Source organism: Pseudorca crassidens, chromosome 5 (genome assembly GCF_039906515.1).
Source record: "Pseudorca crassidens isolate mPseCra1 chromosome 5, mPseCra1.hap1, whole genome shotgun sequence".
Lineage (NCBI taxonomy): Eukaryota > Metazoa > Chordata > Mammalia > Artiodactyla > Delphinidae > Pseudorca > Pseudorca crassidens.
The window spans coordinates 83,232,445-83,253,787 of NC_090300.1; the positions used below are offsets into that span (position 1 = coordinate 83,232,445).

The following is a 21,343-nucleotide window of genomic DNA, read 5'->3' on the forward strand; positions in this document are numbered from 1 at the left end:
AAAGGAATGGGAGGCAGTATTTCTCACTACTTTATTTTATTTATTTATTTATTTATTTTGCGGTACGTGGGGCTCTCACTGTTGTGACCTCTCCCATTGCTGAGCATAGGCTCCGGATGCGCAGGCTCAGCGGCCATGGCTCACAGGCCCAACCGCTCCACGGCATGTGGGATCTTCCTGGACCGGGGCACGAAACCATGTCCCCTGCATCAGCAGGTGGACTCTCAACCACTGTGCCACCAGGGAAGCCCTTTCTCACTACTTTAGTTCTGTAGTTTTAACACACTTCCCCCATTTAGTTGCCAAATTTTGCTGCTACCAAATTTTTATTTAACAATGTGTAATGAGAGTCAGCTATGTGTCAGGGCCTAGGAACTAGGGTTGCCAGATAAAATACAACATGCCCAGTTACATCTGAATTTCAGATAAATCACAAATAATTTTTAGTATGTCTTGTGCATTATTTGGATATACTTATACTAAAAAATTATTCGTAGTTTATCTGAAATTCAAATTTAACTGATATGCCTGTATTTTTATTTGCTAAATCTGTCAGCCCTACAAGGTCGTCAAGGAGATAGACATGGTCCTGGCCCTTACAGAGTTTACATTCTAGACAGGGAGACAAAATACACAAACAGTATAATTACAAATTGTGAAACAGGCAAAGAAAAAAACAAATAGGAACTGAGATGGGAATGACAGGTGGGATGGGGAGATCTTTCTTTAGAGAGGAAGGTCTTCATTGAAAAAGTGACATTTAGCCAGACCTAAAGGATAGGAAGGAACAAGTCATTGGAAGAGTAGGGCTGGGCTGGGTTGGGCTGGGGTAAAGGAGCATTACAAGAAAAAGCCTCGTGGGTTCAAGGAACTCAAAGAAGAGTGAATTTGGGGAGCCCAGGAGCGGGCCATTGCAATAGTCCAAGCAAAAGACACCATTGTCCTGGACTAATGAGGTGGCAGCAGGGAGAGTGGATAAATCCCTGAAAGCTTTGGGGTAGACCTGAAAGAACTTGTTAGTGGACTGGATGTAAGGTCTGTGGGAAAGAGGAGTTGCAGACAGGGCTGGCACAACTGCTAAGTTTCTGGCAGTGGCATTTCATGATCTCAAACAATAAGGTATCTTTGAGGGTGACAGTAGTTGGTGTGCCTTCCCAATGTTCCTTAATATATTAAGAAATCTTTATTAAAAATAAACCATTGTAAACTAGTAAAGCAGTTAATCCTGTAAAATTTTTAAATTGACCCCTATAGCAGGTTGCCAGTGGCTCACCTCTATCCCATTAACAATCACCATCCTGTGTTGACCAGCTGCTTCCAGTTGCCAGCAGGACACTCACAACATTGACTGAGGCCCAAACCAGAACAAAGTGCTGAGGATTTCTTTTTTAACATCTTTATTGGAGTATAATTGCTTTACAATGTTGTGTTAGTTTCTGCTGTATAAAAAAATGAATCAGCTAGTGCTGAGGATTGGATGGCCCTGGACGCAGCCCTCAACCAACGGAACAGAAATTAGTGGATAAATACGCCAGCTCTCTTGCTCCATACTTCTGAGGCTTGTGTTCAGCTGTGATTCCCCTCAACTTCCAGAAGGATTAAGCTCCACTGCTCATGGTGGCAACTTCTAGTAGTAGCTTCCTTCCCTCTTCCTTCCCTCTCGCCTCCCCACTCTCCTGTGGTGCTTCCTGGGCTCTTTTCTCAAATAACCCCAAACTAAGACAACCACTGAATATTCCCAAACTCCAGCACTTCTGTAATGAGCTCATTCTAACCTTCCTTTATACACAAACCTAGACTCTCACCCATTTTGGTTCACTCTATCATCAGTGTGGTGACAAAGCCTTCCTAGAGCGAAGGAAACATTCTGGGTTTACATCCATTTAGCATCCAATCCTGTGTACTTTATCTCCCCAGTGCTGGCAGCAACTCATCAGCAGGAGACAATATTTCACCCAGACCAGGCTCTTCACACTAATTTAAAGAAGATTGTTTCCTTCTGTTGTACTTCAGATCAGCTAGAAAGATCTGTATCATTTCCTTAATTCCCTATTCTCGAAGATACCTTCCTCTACTATGCTTCCCAAGAAATACACCATCTTTTGGCTTAGAAATTTAAAACTCTTTTTTTTAAAAAAAGCCACCTCGTTTAAGGTTCCTCCAATGACAGGAGAGTTTTCTGCCAGGTACCCTTGGCATCTTTATATATTTTCGAGAGAATGCCACAGAAGCCACCCTTCCCTTTTTTCTTTTTGGGAGACTTCTCTCACAGCCTGGGCTACTGGCAATCGCTCTACACCAATGGTTCTCAGTAAGGGTGATTTTGTACCCCTCGCCCAAGACATCTGGCAAAGCCTAGAGACATTTTTTCATTGTCACATCTGGGGAGGGTGCTACTGGCATCTATTAAGTAAAGGTTAGGGAAGTTGGCAAACATTCTACAATGCACAGGGCAAAGAATTATCCAGTACTGAATGTCAATAGTGCCGAGGTTGAAAAACCCTGCAGTGGTTTTTAACTTCAGCTATACATTGGAGCTCCTGGCAGCTTCTGAAACTCCAAGTGCCCAGGGTGTATCTCAGATCAACTAAATTAGAAATACTGGGAATGGAATCCAAGTGAGAATTTTTTTGAAACTCCTCTGGTAATTCCAATGCACAGGCAAGTGTGAGGACCACTGTTTTGGAAACTACCTTAAAATCAGTATCCAAAACATTCTGTTTCCAACCTTAGATCCTGGTCCGAATCTGGGCTTCCTGGGGTCTACAGAAAGGAGGTGGAAGAAGTTCCCAATGTTTCATGGAATGAGATGGGATGGGATGGGATGGGGTGTGTAGTGAGCAATTACCCAGGAGGAGAAGCAGGCTACAAGGCAGTGGTGGGGTGGGCCACTGCCTTCCTTCAGAAAGCACAAGCTTTATTGCCCAGATGGGGCACAGAGAGAGTGCAGGGAGGACGAGAGGGAAGGTAAGAAACCTAATGCCCAGATGTAAACTATAAGTTAATAGTGCAGTTTCTGTGTTGTAGTTTCCCAGAGTGATGAAAGAGTTATCACTTCTGGGTTTGAAGGAAGTTCTATCCTTCTGGAAAGATATTTTACTACTAAAATGAAAAAAAGATGGGGGGGCTTGAGAGCTGACATTTAAACTTCTTTGTTACATTTAGTAATTAGCTAGCCTTCAATTTAATATAATCAACTTTATATAATTGCATGACAAATCTGAAGTATGTCCAAAATGTATCCTTTTGTGAGTCAGTGTTGTACATAATTAAGAGGACAGATGCTAAAGCCAGACTGCCTGGGTTCCAATCCAGGCTCTACCACTTATTAGCTGTGTGACACTGAGTGAGTTATTAATTTTTCTGAGCCTCTATTTCCTCAGCTGTAAAATGTGGATAATGATAGTACCTACTTCATAAGGAATTCAGACTCTGGAATCCAGACTGTGCTTATAGCTGAATGAGTTTGAGCAAGTGACTTAACCTCTCTGAACCTCACCTTCCTCATTTGTAAGAAGGAAATGATTTATTTCACAAGGATTTGGTGGGGGTTAAATGAGAGCCTGCATTGAAAGCACCCACACTGCTTTTGGCACATAGTGAGCATAGGCAAATTTAGCTATTATTGTTGTTATAGTTTATTGTTGCTATGGTGACTCAGTGAATACTTATTAGTTCCTGCCTCAGAGAAGCTATTGTGTGACCTACTGTAGGATACACTGGAATGAGTAAGCCAAGGTCCTTGTCCCTAAATAACTAGCCTTTAGCTGAGGAGGAAGGCATGTACTCTTCTAATGCAATAAGTAACAGAAGCCCAAAGTGTGGAAAATTTAAAGTACATACTGCCTTCTTTTCGTTATCTTTTAGCTCTTAAAACAAGAAAACCATATTGAAGTTCAATTGAAGATTTCAACAGTGCATATTAATAGCTCAATTAAAGTGAAAGTTAAGACAGAATCTAAAATGGCTTTGATATAAGTAGTTCACCTATGACTAACTACAGAGCTTTTCCTGAGGAATCTTGCCTAATCATGTGGACCTTTGGACTCTAATTAGCCTACTCTAGGTTTTTTAAATCTAAAATTATATCAGAAGCTTTGACACAACTCACTACAGTACTATTAACAGTGATACCTCATAAAAAAAACAAGTGTATGCAATTCTATACAGTTCCTGGAATAGAAATTTAACAAATGGGGCAGTTTCACTCACTAATGAGCATTTACTGCCCTTATTTTATAAATAAAATTAAAATCTAAAGGACAGGTATATTTTACAATACCGCTTCTCTTAATAAAAGGACATGGTATCAATTGAGTGCAGTCAACTGTAACTGAAAAATCTAACATTAGCTTAACAACTAGGACTTTATTTCAAAAAAGAAGTCTGAGGTTGGCAGGTCAGGACAAGGACAATGATAACACGAAGTTATCCTGGAACCAAGTTCATTCTGGTTTTCTGCTCTGCTATTCTTGGATATTGTCTTATCTTCATCTCACTTCCATGTTCTAGGTCAGGGGAAGGGAGGAAAGCAAAAGGGTGAAGGAACAGAAACATTTCTCCTTGGGAAATGTCTTTTACTGAGGGAAGGAAGCCCTCCCCAGTAGTTTTCTCTTACGTCTCATGTGCAGAACTGGGTCACATGTCCACCCTTAGACCAATCCCAGGTTCATTCCCTAGGTGTGGGGTCATGCCCACCCTCCCTGAGATAAAGGGACTTCCACCACCCTCCTGAACAAATCAGTGTTCTATTAGAAGAAAAAGGAGAGTGAGTATTGGTGGGCAACAACTACTGCCTGCCATGGATACATTCTTGTGGAAATTCAGCAAGAATAACATGGGAAATATTGGTTTTGAATCAAATATTTTCACTCTCACAGCCCCAAGAAGAGATAAATCTACTAATACTTGCTTTACACAGAAAATGCTCCAAACGTCTGCCTAGGTTCTCTCCAAATACATCCTTATTAAAATTGTTACCAACCTTCCCGGGTTGGTCCCCAACAAAAGTCCTTCTGCCAGTGTCGTTGGAGCTAATAGAACAAGACCAAGTTCAGTTCAGAAGCAAAGGAAAGCTTTACTCTTTGATCAAAGAATGGAGATGTGAGCTCGAGCCCTAGAGCACATGCTCTCTCTGGGACAGGCAACCGGAGGGGCTGCTTTATAGGGTTCTCATCTGCGGAGGGAGGGGCAGTGGAGTTCTTGAGGGTCATGCGCAGTTGTGCTGTTCACGGCACTTCAGGCCACAGCATCTCTTCACACAGCACATGGTCATCTTGAATTGAGGTGTCAGGCACAGCTGTTTTGCCCCAGGAACTCTAATCTGATGTGTTAGGTGCAAGGCCTCTGCACACAGGCCCCTATGGGCAAGTGAAACTAGACTAAGCACAAGAGAAGAGGTTTAGACCTTAAATTATCACCTAGATTCCATCTTATTTTTCCCAGGATCCCAGTGGTCTTTGCTGGTGACAAAATGGCTTTTCAAGTCTTCTTTTTATACAGGGTAAGGAGGTTGGCTGGCAGTTGTCTCAATTGTCCTGACAGTCTCATTTCTAATCACAAACAGGTGACACGGACAATCAGAGCAGTAGGACTTAATCAAAACCTAGAATACTGATCCTCAAATTAGCAGGGTTTCTTTCTTTTTTTCTTTTAATTTTAACTTTTTAAAATTTTATTTATTTATTTTGGTTGTGCCAGGTCTTAGTTGCGGCAGGCAGGCTCCTTAGTTGCAGCCGGCAGGCTCCTCAGATGTGGCTCACGGGATCCTTAGTTGTGGCACCTGAATTCTTAGCTGCAGTATGCCTGTGGGATCTAGTTCCCTGCATTGGGAGGTGGATTCTTAACCACTGCATCACCAGAGAAGTCCCTTTCTTTTCTTTTCTTTTTTTTTTTTTAATAGACTTTATTTTTTTAGAGCAGTTTTAGGTTCATGGCAAAATTGAGGGCAAGGTACAGAGATTTCCCAAATACCCTCTGCCTTCAGTCATGCATGGCCTCCCCCATTATCAATATCCCCCACCAGAGTGGTATATTTTTTACAACAGAGGAACCTACATTGACACACGAGTGTCACCAAAAACCCATAGTTTACATTAGGGTTCACTCTTGGCATTGTACATTCTGTGGGTTTGGACAAATATAGTAACATGTATCTACCCTTACAGTGTCCTACAGAGTAGTTTCACTGTCCTAAAAATCCTCTGTCCTCTGTCTATTCATCCCTCCCTTGGTTGCTTCCAGGTTATGGCCATTATGAATTAAGCTGCTATAAACATCCATATGCAGGTTTCTGTGTAGGCATAAGTTTTCAACTCCTTTTGGTAACTACCAAGGAGTATGATTGCTGTATCATGTGGTAAAAGTATGTTTAGTTTTGCAGGAAACTGATACTGACAAACTGCCGAAGTGACTGTACCATTTTACATTCCCACCAGAAATGAATGAGAGTTCTTTATCAGGGTTCTTGAAGAATTGGACAAGTTGTTTCTCCTATTCAAACCTTTCCTATAGAGTTAGGCTGTGAGACTAGCAGATCTTTAAAGATACTTCCAGCTCTAACTATATACCTGTGAATGTGCTAGAAATGTGCACATGGGGGTCCCTGTTCTTAAAGGCAACATCTCTTAATCCCTCCAGGCTGGATTAGGTGTCCTTTCTCAGTATTGGGCTCCACACAACATCAGTCTTTATCACTTTCAAAGATATGCCCTCTGGAGTCAGCCTGCCCAGATTTAACTTCTTTCTCAGCCCTTATTAGCTAGAGGACTCGAGCAAATTATTTAACCTCTCAAAATTTTATGATGATGAGATATAAGATGATTTTAATGATGATTTTTAAGATATGTTGAGAGGTGTGTAAAGCCCTTACTTTAGCTTAGTGCCTGGAACACGAGTAAAAGCTTAATAAGCATTGACTGCTGTAATTGTTTTTCTCCATTGTGAGTTCCTCCAAGAAGAAGCTGTATCTTCAGATTAGTATCCTTAGTGCTTAGTAAATGACCGGGGCTCAGTCAAGTATTTGATCAACACAGAAGACGAGCAGGATGACACTAGCCAATGATGTAACCCTGGACGACTTGATCACGGCGAAAGATGACCTCTCTGGTGCCGACATCAAGGCAATCTGTACAGAAGCTGGCCTCATGGCCTTGAGAGAACGTAGAATGAAAGTAACAAATGAAGACTTCAAAAAGTCTAAAGAAAATGTTCTTTATGAAAAACAAGAAGGCACTCCTTAGGGGCTCTATCTCTAGTGGACCACAGTTGCCTTCCAGGAAAAGGTTGGAAGTGTCCCGACCCCTTGGAGGTGTGAGGTTGGGGAAGTTGCCTAGGAGTCCATGTTCCAGTTGATCTTCATTAGCACAGCATCCTGAGTATCTTTTGAGCATGATGTGTAGGATTCCCATCTGGCTCTCTTTGTATGTTGGTCACGTGCAGTGCTGTCTTCCCAATAAAGCGGCTCTTTCTCAAACCCCCCTCCCCACACACACACAGAAGAGACCTGATGGCCAGTGTCCTACTAGAATTCAGTAGGACACAGGCTCCTTTGTCTCACTGGCTCCAGGAAACTAACCATCCCCAGTACCTGCAGACCAACAGCAGCTCATTTTCCTTGTGGCCTGCACTTGTCTCTCCTCCCAAATCCCCTTGATGGGAAAGAATTGCTTCTGTGCCACTCCTGCAGAGCATGATTTTGGAGGAGAAGCTGCCCATCCAGCTTCTAGTATATGGCACCGGGGTTATTGAAACCCTCCACCTCCATCTACCCTCACCCAAGCCACTCCATATAAAATAATAATAATACTCTTTGATGCCGTCTCTATCTCACATAAAGAATAAAACCCTCTTTAGAAAACTTTGTTTTTAATTGATGTGAAACATATAATGTAAGTAGAAAAAAGTGCTTAACTGTGCAAATGTAGTTTCAAGAAAAGTCCCCTCTCACATTTTCCTCCTACCCACAACAATTTTATATCAGACTGCAGTCCTTGAATCCCTCCTGTAATGATTTCTGGAGCAGCCTCAGCCAACTTGCCTCTCTCCCCCACCCCCAAGATTTTTCCAGAGCCTAATTATTAAATGAGATGAATGATTTAAATGCAATTGGTGATAAGAACTGACTTTAATCTGATAAGATGATACTCCTTGTGATTATGGGGGAAATGAATTTGAACTTTAGTGCAGGTTTGCTCCAGAATTCTCAGATGTTTCACCAGCCACCCATCTCCAGGGACATTCAGAGATCAGATGTCAGACTTTCAGCTTGACTTTAATCCTATAAATCCTGAAACTTGGCCATAAGATTGATGCTCACTGCACCTTCTTGGGATGATAAAGAGTCTCCAGGTAGATGACACTGTTCAGGCCACAGTGGTTATCAGCAGAAGGAGTCATCTCTAGCTCAGCTAGAGAAATGGCAGTAAACAAGGCAGCCAGAGAGGGAACTATCGGATGTATTACAGTCATCATTATAGGTACAAATAGGTCCTATAATAGAAACATGATAAAATTCTGTTTGTTCACACAAAGGTAGAAAGTGGCACTGGAAGCTTTGAAAATTCAGAATCTTTGAATGTTTTCATAGGATTATGTTTTTACTAATTTTAAAGTGCTGTTCATATTTTTAAATCACACATATTTGATCAAGACAGTTTCTTGTTCAGATCTCTAATCTCTTCAAATACCCCATTAACGATCCTGAAGACTGTAGAGATAATCAATACCCTGTATCTTCCCCAAAGTTACGAGAAGACTGTGCCAGGAGTGAGAAAGAAAAATAAACCAGGGACTGGACCCAGGGGATTTTGATCAGAGCATGAATAATCTTTTTCTCCAGGCAGGATCCATAATAAAGGATAAAAAGACATAGTCCTTAAACAAACCAGCCGGTTAGAGAAGGAATATTGTTCCAGAGAGAGGAAGGGATGTCATACAAGGAAAAGGAATTATTAAGAAGACTGGCTCCTCATGCATGTGCCTAAAGGGGAACTAACAGAGATAATATATTTAGACTTTCATAAAGTTTTCGACAAGTTCACATCTAAATGAGTCATCCTGGGATCGGCAGGGGCTGCTTTGTCCTGCACTGAGAGCTGTCTCAAAAATTGAAAATAATTTCTGGCCTGAAGTCTTACAACAGCCTGGTTACTAGTCATCCTCCAGCCTCTCCTACCCCAACATGTTCCTCCAGGATCCAGAAGGATATTCCAGGAGTGCAAATTCAATAAGGTTACTCCTGCTTAACACCTTCAAAGCTCCCACTGTCATCAGGTTGAAGTCTAAATTCCTTACCTGTGATAAAGGCTTTATGATCTGGTTCCTGGTTACCTTCCTCAGTATATAACTATCATTTTTTGGATGCTCAACATTTGAACCACTTTATGTTTGGGAATTCCTTACCTGCTTTAAAGCTGAACATACTACATGTTTGCTTTTTCAGTCTCCCTTGCAGCCAGAACTCAGGCACATAACCGGGGCTCAGCCAGTCCCTGGGTTCAGCCAATCAGATGTCCTGGACTTAGGAGCAAGTGATGGGAAGATACAGTGGCCATGAGGAACTCTTTCCAGCGGCTGTACTTGTAACAAACTTGAGTTCTTGGGCCAACAGAAGCAGATTACTGTGGGCTTCTGTGCCCAGTGCCCCTAGCAGAATCAGTCAGACAAATGGCAGCACTGAGTGCTCAGATGAGTGTAACTGGTGTTCTCACCAGATCACTTCTGAGTGTGATCTGGGGCACTGTTCATGGTGATAAAAAATCTTTTGAAATTGATTAAACTCTTAAGGACACATTGCTCAATAATTCTCTATGTTAAAAAAGTGTGTGTTTAAAAAATTCTGCCTATGCCTCTCTGGGTATTGCCTTCGTTCAAAGTTTAGACACAAAAGATATATTGTAAATGTTTTTCCTGTTACTGAGGTGTACTAAAACAACTCTTGAGGAAAGAAGATTGGTATAATCAAGGATTAATATCTTTTTTTTTAATTTATTTTATTTTTGGCTGTGTTGGGTCTCCGTTGCTGCGTGGGCTTTCTCCAGTTGCGGCAAGCGGGGGCTGCTCTTCATTGCAGTGCGCGGGCTTCTCATTGCGGTGGCTTGTTGAGGAGTGTGGGCACTATGCACGTGGGCTGCAGTACTTGCAGCATGCGGGCTCAGTTGTTGTGGCACACGGGCTTAGTTGCTCCGCGGCATGTGGGATCTTCCCAGACCAGGGCTTAAACCCGTGTCCCCTGCATTGCAGGCAGATTAACCACTGCGCCACCAGGGAAGCCCAAGGATTAATATCTTTAATTTACCTTAAGTCTTAAAATCATTAAGAAAAAAAGACGTTTTACATCAGAAAAATTGGGCAGTGGATTTGAGCAAGTAAATAACAAAATAAACATAAATGGACAAAAATATATGAAAAAAGTTATCCTTCAATAATAAATGAAATGCATATTAAAACATTTTCATTAATTAGGTTTAAAAATAATAATAGGGGCTTCCCTGGTGGCGCAGTGGTTAAGAATCTGCCTGACAATGCAGGGGATGCGGGTTCCAGCCCTGGTCCAGGAAGATCCCACATGCCGTGGAGCAACTAAGCCCGTGTGCCACAACTACTGAGCCTGCGCTCTAGAGCCCGTGAGCCACAACTACTGAAACCTGCACGCCTAGAGCCCATCTCTGCAACAACAGAAGCCATGCAATGAGAAGCCCGTGCACCGCAACGAAGAGTAGCCCCCACTCACCGCACCTAAAGCCCACGTGCAGCAATGAAGACCTGATGCAGCCAAAAAAAATAATAACAGTAAACACTCACTGAGGCCTGAATGTATGTCACTAAATATTTTATAAGTAATAACTCATTAAACAATGAGTTTAATAACAATGTAAGTAGTACAATGTAACTAGTTTATCCATTTTAAAGATAAGGAAACAGAATTTAAATACATTCCAGGACACTTCACCAGTAAGTAGCAGAGCAGGGATATAAAGGTAAGGAGGGGTGGGACTGAAAGTTCCAACTTTCTAATCACATGGTTGGTTCTCCAGGCAGCCAGCCCCCATCCTTAGGTGTGGCCCAAAACTCACCTCATTAATATAACAAAAGATACCTTTATCTGTTTCATCACTTAGGAAATCCCAAGCATTTTAGAAGCTTTGTGCCAGAAACAAAGACTGAATATATATTTATTATAAATCATAGTATAACAGGATTTCACTTTAATTTGAAGTTATAACTATCTCCTGGCCATTTGTACCTGGGAAACAGCAATAAGAAAAAAAAAAAAAAGGTTTTCACACTGGCAGCACTAAGTGACCTTGATTAAAAGGAGCTAGGGTTGCTGCTACACAACGGGGGCAGAAAGGGATATGCCTGGCACCGGGGGCAGAAAGGGATATGCCTGGCACCGAGGGGATTCACTGCCTTATCTTGGAGCTTTCATGTCCAGTGATAACTGTAAACAGGCAGTTGCTGCAACAAAGGCCTGATGATGCTAGAGTAACTAAGGTTCTGGCCTTTGGAAATGAAGGTCCTGGTGACTCAGGCAAGCAACCTAGATCTGCAAAAGTTATGGCCAAGAGAAGGGAAATCTACAGCATGGTGGGGGTAGATGAAGATTATCAGCTAGGGCCTCAGACCAGTCACAACTGTGTAGACTGTAGCTTGTTCCACTATCCGGTTAAGACTGTACCTGACTACCACCCTGAATGATACACTGCAGATTAGATTCAATGTGTGCACAGATCCAAGCAGTACATGGAGTGGATGAGGAAATAGTAAACCTCTTGTGCGTGCCTCACTTCCCCTTGGCCCATCTTTTTACTCCAGTTGCTGCTGCAGCTCTCATTTGCCTGCAGGTGTGACCTGACAATACTTCACCTCAGCTGCACAGCACACCACCCGCTTTCTGCCCTATGCTTCCTCCTCCATGAGATGCCTGTAAGAACCCAGTCAGCCAGTCTGAGCCATGCCCATACCTGGGAGTACAAGGGAATTAACTGCATGAGATAACTCTGGACCAAGAGGGAGAAAAGCTAGTACGTAAATATTCACTTTTTCCGTGTCTGGGGGTAAAATTCTGTGTCCATTCCACAGAGCTCCTCAGAAGGCCCCTATAAGAATTAAGCCCATTACCCCCAGAGGCAACGGGCCAAGAGCACCGTTTGGGCTCTGAAGATCACAGGGGCTGACAGAGTGAAATAGGAGCCCAAAAGGGCAAGGTGTGTTGGCTATGGCTAGATTGGGGGCCGCGGTTGGGTGAGAAGACAGGGAGGGGGGAGGCCGTGCTGAAGAACACAGGTAAAATGGTATAGAGCATTGGGTTTTCCCTCAACCTGTTTCACTCTGAGCAGTCTCCCACCTGTTCTTTCAGATCACTTCCTAACATAAACTATCTACATACAAGCTTTTCTCTCAGGCTCTGCATTTTGGGGTACTCCAGGCTCATACAAGGATCAAATGAGACAATAGTTGTGAATATGCTCTGAAAGTTAAAAGCAATATACTCATGTAAGCCAGCCCCACAGAGCATGCTGTTCTTCCTATAGCACTGGATTTTACTTTGTCTTCATAGATGAAATTGTCACCCTACTGTTTCAAGACTAAACTACAAAGCATGGGGCAGCTTTTATTGAGCAATACTGTTACTTCATTTTCATCTTTATGACCTTATGAGGTAGTAGGCATTACTATCTCCAGGCCATAGATGATGAGAGGGGGGCCTGGTATTCCAACTGCTAAACTCAAGCTAAGATTCTAGCCCAGATCTGACCTGCAAAGCCCATGCTCTATACCATTTTACCTGTTCTTCAGCATGGCCTTCCCCCTCCCTGTCTTCTCACCCAACAGCGGCCCCCAATCTAGCCATAGCCAACACACCTTGCCCTTTTGGGCTCCTATTTGCTCTGTCAGCCCCTGTGATCTTCAGAGCCTAAATCAAATGCCATCTCCCTAGACAGAACTGCTTCTTCATCAGCTTGCCAACATCACTTTCCTGAATCGCTATCTTTTTTTTTTTAAACCACAAGGTTGTAACTGTTCTGCTGAATTTACCACTGGGGCTGGAGCCAGATGACAGCTTAGGTTTTAAGTAGTACCAGATACATAATAAGCACTTAAATAATAACTGTTGAATGAACAGTTGTCAGAGTGTGTACTCATTAAGCACAGGGCCTAAGTTGTCCTGTTGATCACTATATTCTCAGCACAATAGCACAATGCCTGGCTCATAGTAGACACTCATTTGCTGAATGACTGAATGAATGAACATGAATCTGTTTCTTCATTAAACTGTGAACTCTTACAAAGTAGGGATTCTACAATGTCCAGCAAATGTTTGTTGAATCTTTTTAATGATTAATAGATTCATTTAAACAAAAGTACATATAGTCATCATTGCCAGACTTAATATGAGATGTTAAATGTTCGATCCAATTTTCCTTCCCGGATAAGTTTTTCTTTCCTATCCTGTATAGACAGAAAAGAAAAAAGTACATTAAAAACAATGCATTCTGGCACAATTCATGGTATAGCTCTAAAAACCAGAAATGAAACACTCCCAGCCTAATTACAATCCCCTATTGTCTAAAGCCTACAGAGTATGAGTGAGGAAGTAATAATCTGAAGAAATAAAGGGACAATAAGAAAACACTCCTATTGAAAAACACCTAAATTTTAGTAAGTAGAATTATATTACCCCACTAAATAGCATACACTGAAAGCAAAATGTAAATACCTTCTAGGTAAGTGTGGCCTACCTTTCTGTTAAGCAATAATTTATCAGATAATCAAAATATATACACTCCAGGAGAGTGGACTGGCCAGTTTAAAGCAGTGCTACATGGGTGGGCTCCAGTGTAGATGGGAACATGAGGCCTGGGGGCTGGGGTTGGGGACCTAGTATCAGAGTGGTCTAGTGTCAAAGATTAGCTTGGCTTTCTGTGCAGTCACATACCCAGGCCTCTGATGGCAGTGAGCCCCACCACAGGCTGCTTTGGCTTTTCTGTTGTTGGAGTATTAACATATTTTAACATTAATTCACAAAATGTGACCAACAAAACTGGAATTCATGCAGACAGGGAGCATACTAAGTGATATATGTATTCTGCTAATACTTAACCCAATAAACATCTCTTTTAAAAGCAAACAAAATAAATATAAAAATTTGCAAAGATAACATCTAAAGATTAATCAGAATAGAAAAGTTTAACTTCTGTACATCCAATGAGAAAAAAGAAATTAACTTTTTAAGTTATTTCTATATTCTCTTGCTTAACATACATAATATAATTTCCTTACCTAATCTAAAACACACCAGGAAAACAAAAATAAATAAATAAAACACATCAGGAAAACTCTTTCATGAGCTAAGTTCAAGTCTTAGATATTTAAAGTGACCAATTCATTATTTTAAATTCTAGAGTAGCCATTAAATTAAATTTGAAAGACCCAGAGACAATCGTAGTTTATAAGAAAGTATATTTCTATATGAGTTGAAACAATAAAGCAATAAAACTAAACATATAATTGAAACTTCCTGTTTTAACTCAGTTGGAAAGGAATAAAGATAAAAGAGGAACTGAAGGAAGAGTAGAAAGACAAGATGGGAATTATCAAGAGAGAGCTGCAGCCAGCACAGAGGGAACCTATCACACAGATACCAAACACAAGGTCCTAATACTTACTCTGTCGGTTTTGAAAACATAATACCAGAAGAGGAGGGGCCCAATTCCAAACAGAGCTCCTAAAAGTGAGGTCTTGGGAGTGGGTCTGAAATTGGGATAGACATTTGCTGATCTTGCATAGGTCCAACGAATCAAGGCAGGATCTTCCTAAAATGAATGAAAACAAAAGATACAGGAAATTAAGTTCTACACTAAGAAACAATCTCATCAGGACTTTTGTGGAGAAGCACAAGAGATGCCCTTTGTTCTCTTCTACAGTTAAGGGTATACCCCGAATATTCCTAAATAGCTTCAAAGAAGATCTTTCATTTCCAGTATTTGTTGAATAATTCTCTGATGATCCTGTTCAGAATTTAAAAGACTCATCCTTCAGCTTCCTATTTATTTAAGATTTAAGAATCCTAATCATTTTAAGCTGTCAGAGAAGGCACTTTTTTTAAAATCATTTTTTTCTATTCTTTTCTGGATTGTTTTTGGCGTCACTGTCTTTCTTGAAGTATGACAAACAGAACCACACAGTATTTCCAATGAGGACAAACAGATTTCATATGCTCTATCATACTGTGAACTTTGTTTCCAGGACCTTTTCTAATGCTATGCCCACACTGGTCTCTCCAGGCTACAACTAAACTGCAGGAAGAGGAAGACAGACGTAGGCTAACTCTGAACTTTACATTTTTTAGGCTGACTTGGCTGGTATTTTAAGAGCAAAATTATTACATTTCACATTATTAAAATAGTTTTTTGAAAGGACAAAGTTGTTAAAGAAAAATAATCAGATTGTCTTGGTTAAGAAAAAAGTAACTGTCAATTTTAATATATTTATACTAGAATAACTATGTAAAAATAGCAAATCTACCCCAAATACGTAATTAAATTTAATTAGCTAAATACCCTAATGATTTTACAAAATTATTTGCTCCAGTTAACTGATAGATAAAAATAAGCAAATGAAATCAGCTTTAAAACTTTAATACTAAGCTGTGAGGAGAACATTCAAGGTTTTAACCAACGCCAAGAAGTCATGATTGGTAGGACATAAATAATTAAACTGGATCTTTCACAGTAACATTTTAAATCAAACTGTTTGTCAAACTCTTTGCAGAGACAGTAAAGAAGGTGAAGACACAAGATACAGGTTCAAGGGGACATTTGAGCTCTATACCTGAAAGGATAAATACATCTATCTATTCTTGTATCTATCCCTTCCTGCTATTAATGCATTTGAATGACTCATGCCAGAATTCTCTACCAGTCACCTCTCTACACCTAATATCTGCCAGATCTGTCTTCCAGAAACAGACATTTCATTTCATAAAAATACCAACAGCTCCATGACCATAGTTCATTGAACTAGGTACTGTTGTTGAAAGAGGTTCCAAAACACCTGCCGTGGGAGACAGTTCTCCTTCCTTGACACCACTCCACATCCAAAGGACTATCAGCAGCATGTGATATGGTGAACACCACTTTTTTTTTTAATTTATTTATTTTATTTTTTTATTTTTGGCTGCGCTGGGTCTTTGTTGCTGCACGCGGCACGGGCTTTCTCTAGTTGCGGCGAGCGGGGGCCACTCTTGGTTACAGTGTGTGGGCTTCTCATTGTGGTGGTTTCTCTTGTTGCAGAGCATGGGCTCTAGGCGCGTGGGCCTCAGTAGTTACGGCGCATGGGCTCAGTAGTTGTGGTGCACGGGCTTAGTTGCTCCGCGGCATGTGGGATCTTCCCAGACCAGGGCTCGAACCTGTGTCCCCTGCGTTGGCAGGCAGGTTCTCAACCACTGCGCCACCAGCGAAGCTTATGAACACCACTTCTTGAAATCATTTCTTCACTTAGCTTCAAGGGCACACACCAGCTTGGCTTTCCTCCTAACTCTCTGGCCATTCCCTCTTAGTCTCTTTCGCTCTCTTCCTCCTTATCTCCCCAGTCTCTTAATATAGGACCTCAGACCTTGTGGGTCTTTCCTATCTACATTCACTCCCTTGATAATCTCTAGTCACATGGTTTTAAATATCCACCTATAGGCTGATGACTCCCCAAAACTATGCCTCCAGCCCTAGACCTGTACCCTGAACTGCAGACATAATATCCCACTCCCTGCTCAATGCTGACATATTGTCTAATTGGCAAATGTGATGCCAAACATGATGTATCCCAAACTGATTTGCCAATATGCCATTCCACCTTCATCCCTGATCCTTTCACTCTTCCCTATCTTGGTAAAAGGCAACTTCATTCTTCACTTCAGTCAAAAACCTTGGAGTTATCCTTGAGTCCTCTCTTTCTCTTACACCACATATCCAATCTGCCAGCTAACCTGATTGGCTCTACTTTCAATACATAACCAGAACGGACCACTTCTTACCAACTCCACTGTCACCAACCTTGTAGCCACCATCAACTAAGAAATTAGATTACTGCAAAAGGCTCCTAACTAGTCTCCCTGCTCCTGCTTTTGCTCCCCCATAGTCTCTTTTCTACTAAGCAGCCAGAGATGTTGTTAAAATGTAAGTCCTGGGCTTCCCTGGTGGCACAGTGGTTGAGAGTCTGCCTGCCGATGCAGGGGACATGGGTTCATGCCCCGGTCTGGGAAGATCCCACATGCCGCGGAGCGGCTGGGCCCGTGAGCCATGGCTGCTGAGCCTGTGCGTCCGGAGCCTGTGCTCCACAACGGGAGAGGCCACAACAGTGAGAGGCCCGCGTATCGCAAAAAAAAAAAAAAGTAAGTCCTGATTATGGGACACCCGACTCAGAAAAGTTCTTTCAATGGCCTATGAGGCTTGGTGTGATCTAGTCCCAGGTAACTTTCCCATCTCATCTCTTCCTACTCTGCTCTCACCTTTCTCCATGTTAGTCACAATGGTCTCTTCAGTATTTTGAGGATTAACCAGGCACACTCCTGTCGAAGGACCCTCGTATTTACTGTCCCCTCTGACTAAAATGCTACTTTCCCAGAGAGCTGAATGGCTAGCTCCCTCCCCTCACTTCTCTGAGATCTTCAATGTCACCTTCCAAGTGAGGCCTTTCCCTGTGCCTTTCTAAAACTGCAGTTGCTTTCCCTCTCTACTACATACACACACTCCTAATCCCCTTCCTTGCTTTATTTTTCTTCTTATCACTTCCCATTACTTAACATACTAAATGATTTAATTTTTTAACTTATTACTTGTCTTCCCTCTGGAAAGAAAGCTTTATGAGGACAGGAGTCTTTGCCTGTTTTCTTCTCCACTGTTACTGCAGTATCTAAAAGAGGACCCTGAACAATTATTTATTCACTAAATCAATCATTCTTAGACATTAGGCAAAGAATTTCCATGTATTGCTCAATATATAATTGTCAGGCCCTCATTTACTTAACAGAACCACCAGTGAGGCTGGTGTAAAACCTCTTTTACACAGCAAAACTATAACTGCCCTGGGTCACAGAACTGGAAAAAAGAAAATCTGGAGTTTAAACCTCAGCTCTGTCTGACTCAAAGTCTCTCTCTCTCTTTTTTTTTTTTTTTTACTACATCTTACTATCTAGCACATCAAACCCAATCGTGTGAGTATGTATACAATCAATGTCTCTGTCCTCACCTTCTCCCAAGTAAATGAGGTTCTGGCTGAAGACAATATAGCCAAATGGTTAAGAGATGCTTTGGGTTATACAGACTACGGTTCAAATTCTGCTCTATCACTTGCTAACGTATATCTCTCTATGACATACTTGTCCTTCCCATGTAGTCTTTCTCATCTGTAAAATGGGGATAGTAATAGAGCTTAACTCTTTGAATAGCTGTGATATTTGAATATCATTCAGAAAGAGTTTCAATAGCGCCTGGCACACTGTAAGTTTCTTTCAATTCTCACAACTTCCTAACATTCCTACAGAACACCAATGCAACTGTTGGGAAAAGTCTTTTTTCTTTTTTAATCTAAAAGCACACTTCTTAAATAATAATAGCTATCAGTTTACTGTGCATGTATTATGTGCCGGGAATGTTACACAGACTATCTCATTTAACCTCACAACGATTCTATAAAGAATGTACTACCATTTCCATATATGAAAATTAGAAAACTAAGGTCCAGAAGGCTTAGGAATATTGCACAAAGTCATATAGTTTGCTAGTACATAGTGCCTTGGCGTTTGACTCCAAAGCCCAAAGCTTCAGCAAGCTGTAGGGTGTTTGGGTCTTTAAAAGATATAAACCGAAAAATCACTATATTCCCTTCAGAAGAGAGCAGTATTGCTATAAATGTGAACTGAAAAGTGGAAAACATCTTTAAAAAAAATACACACACACCCCATATTTCCTGAACACTCATCACAAGCCAGGCACTGTGCTGGCCGGTCACGTGCCTCATCTCATTTAATCCTCCTAACAGCCTCATAAGATAGGAAGTACTGTATTATCCCCATTTTTCAGACAGGAAAACCGAGGCTAAGCAACAGAGTTGAACAACTTTTTCAAAATCACTCAGGCGGGAAATGATCAAGCCAAGACTCAAACCCAGCATGGTGTGAATCCAGAACCCGTCCTCTTGACCACCGAGCTCTCTACCCAAGGTCAAAGGGCTGATGAACTGGCCTGCTCTCTGGGCCTGGAAGAGGATCCGTGTCTAAAATACTCTTCGGGAACGGTGACCGCTCCGCGGCGTGATTCCCCTTGTCAGGTCTGAGCTGCCCAGCCCGACGGGACCGTCCCGACTCTGGCCCCTCGATTCCCACCCGCTGGCCCCTCACTCACGATGACCCCATGACGGCTGGGGTCGTTGTACTGAAGCAGGTACTCCCGTTTAAGCCGGGATCTTATGGCCAAACGCTCGGCTTGTGCCTTCCGAGTTTCCGGAGATATGTCGTATTCAGCTGGGTCGAGGGTAGTGGGCAGGGTCGCCAGGCGCGACGTCTTGTGCTCGGGGAACGACATCTTGGCGACCCGGCGAACAACTGCGCCTGCGCGATCCGAGGCCCGCCCTCTTCGGTCTGACCTTCGTCCTGAGGCAGTGCGCCTGCGCGTTAGCCAGAGGTTGAAGATGGAGTTTAGTAAAAAGTTCAGCCTCTTTCCTCAACCTTCCTCACGGTCCTGGCCCCCTAGTGGCGACCTGCGCAGGCTCAAGGTACTTTCCTCGCCTTCCCCCACCCCCCTCCTTCCCCTACCCGCCTCCAAATCTAACGCTTGTTGCTCCTTCCTAGCAGCGTTATCTCTACTGAAATACAGAGCTTATTATGTGAAGTTGAGCTGGCAGAGACTGAAAATGGGATTGACTGTGGAATTCTGATTCAGTGTGGGTTCATCTCTGCGACTTGTGACATGTCACTTAACTTCTCGGAGTTTCCTCTTCCTTATCCCGGAGATAATGACCCCTATTCTATCCACGTAGCAAAACTGTTGTGAGGATTAAAATAAATAATTAATAGATGCCAACATACTTTGCAAGGCACAATTTCTCTTCCAAGAAAAAGAAAATTAGCTTTTCTGTGCATTACCATATTAGATCCATACAACATAAGCAGAAGAGTATTTTTCATTGGCGTGAAATAATGTTTAATAGGAGAATGATGTTAGAAGTGTTCCCTGCCTGACTATAGGTCAGAAAAAAATGGTATTGTATAAACCTCGCAAAGAAACAATATCTTAGTTAAAATACTAAAACCTCTTATGTAAAATCCCTAGCACTCTTCAGGTGCTAAGAATAAAAAACATCCTTAGAGATATGAAAATAAGCATAAGGGCACTGTGTCTTGCTGTGAAAGATAATTTTGGGAAACAAGGAGTGTAACCTAAAAGGAAACCTTCTCCACCCCTACTGTCCTTCTCCTTTCCCCACTATCACCACAGAAAAAGGGCAACTTCAAATTGTATGGCAGGGTCTTTGGGTACCAGTCAGACGCTCCTTAGGGGAAAACATGTAAACAGTATTTCCATAACTCAGACAGGGAATGCTGGATCAGCTTGGGTGAAGCGTCTGGGGACATGTAGGTATGTTGGGAAATGGTTACTAGGCAGAGAAGGGACCTAGAAAGTGTTGGCGCTTGAAGTGATGAGGAGCAGCACTACTGTCAAATTTACTGAACATTTTAATACTGTTTTAAAATATTTATTAAGCACTCGCCGCATGAAGCACACTGCACACTAGTCAGTCAATCTTCCAGTCTCAGTGCGAGAAACAACAGAAGAAATGAAGGACAAGATGTTTGTCTCTGAGAAGCTGACAATCAGGCAGTACAGAAAGAACAGACAGAATATGATAATATTTGCAAAGCAGTTTAATGATCAAATGAATATAGTAGCAAAGTGGGTTCAGGAGAATGCAGGCTGAGGGAATATAGAAAAAAGAAACTTGAGACAAATCACTCACACTCCATTTTAAAGGAGTGGGGGGGAGAAGTTCTGTTTTTTTCTGAGGTGTTTAAACCTATTAAGAAAATAAAATGAAAAGCAGGAGCAAGTTGAAAATTCTAAAGACTACTTTGATAGTTTCAAAAACCTTTTGTTAATAGATTAGACACTGATCAAGGAAGAAGGGCATGTTAAAAAAGAAAAGAAAAGAAAAACGAAAGGAGTACATTGAGTACAAGCCAACCGACAAAGTTAAAAAAAAAGAGACTTTTTAAGTTTAAGAGAGGGAGAGAGAGAGACAGAGAGAAGAAACTTCATCATTTCGTTTTGGATGAGTTAAGGGGATT

The 21,343-nt window shown here is 41.8% G+C and overlaps 1 protein-coding gene and 1 long non-coding RNA gene across 4 annotated transcripts in view; one reads left to right on the forward strand and one right to left on the reverse strand.

Annotated features, from left to right (window-relative positions):
- Positions 1–13,321: 13,321 nt before the first annotated feature.
- On the reverse strand, positions 13,322–19,626 carry NDUFB4 (NADH:ubiquinone oxidoreductase subunit B4). Its single transcript, XM_067738763.1, has 3 exons — positions 19,404–19,626; positions 14,673–14,819; positions 13,322–13,455 (listed from the first exon to the last, which is right to left on the reverse strand). Exons 1-3 carry the CDS (start codon positions 19,581–19,583, stop codon positions 13,393–13,395), a joined length of 390 nt encoding a protein of 129 aa, XP_067594864.1. The 5' UTR covers positions 19,584–19,626; the 3' UTR covers positions 13,322–13,392.
- LOC137225162 (uncharacterized) overlaps positions 19,617–21,343 on the forward strand; it is a 44,471-nt gene continuing 42,744 nt past the window's right edge. For all 3 annotated transcript variants that reach the window (XR_010943711.1, XR_010943713.1, XR_010943712.1), the window contains exon 1: positions 19,617–19,773. This is a non-coding gene — a long non-coding RNA (uncharacterized lncRNA). The remainder of the gene's footprint in view (positions 19,774–21,343) is intronic.

What these genes read in the sequence shown, in the direction of transcription:
- NDUFB4 (XM_067738763.1), bottom strand. Translation starts at nt 19,583, where the DNA reads ATGTCGTTCCCCGAGCACAAGACGTCGCGCCTGGCGACCCTGCCCACT. An exon ending in CCAGCCGTCATGGGGTCATC is followed by an intron (nt 14,820 to 19,403) that starts GTGAGTGAGGGG and finishes CATTCATTTTAG; the next exon opens with GAAGATCCTGCCTTGATTCG. An exon ending in ATGTTTTCAAAACCGACAGA is followed by an intron (nt 13,456 to 14,672) that starts GTAAGTATTAGG and finishes CTGTCTATACAG; the next exon opens with GATAGGAAAGAAAAACTTAT.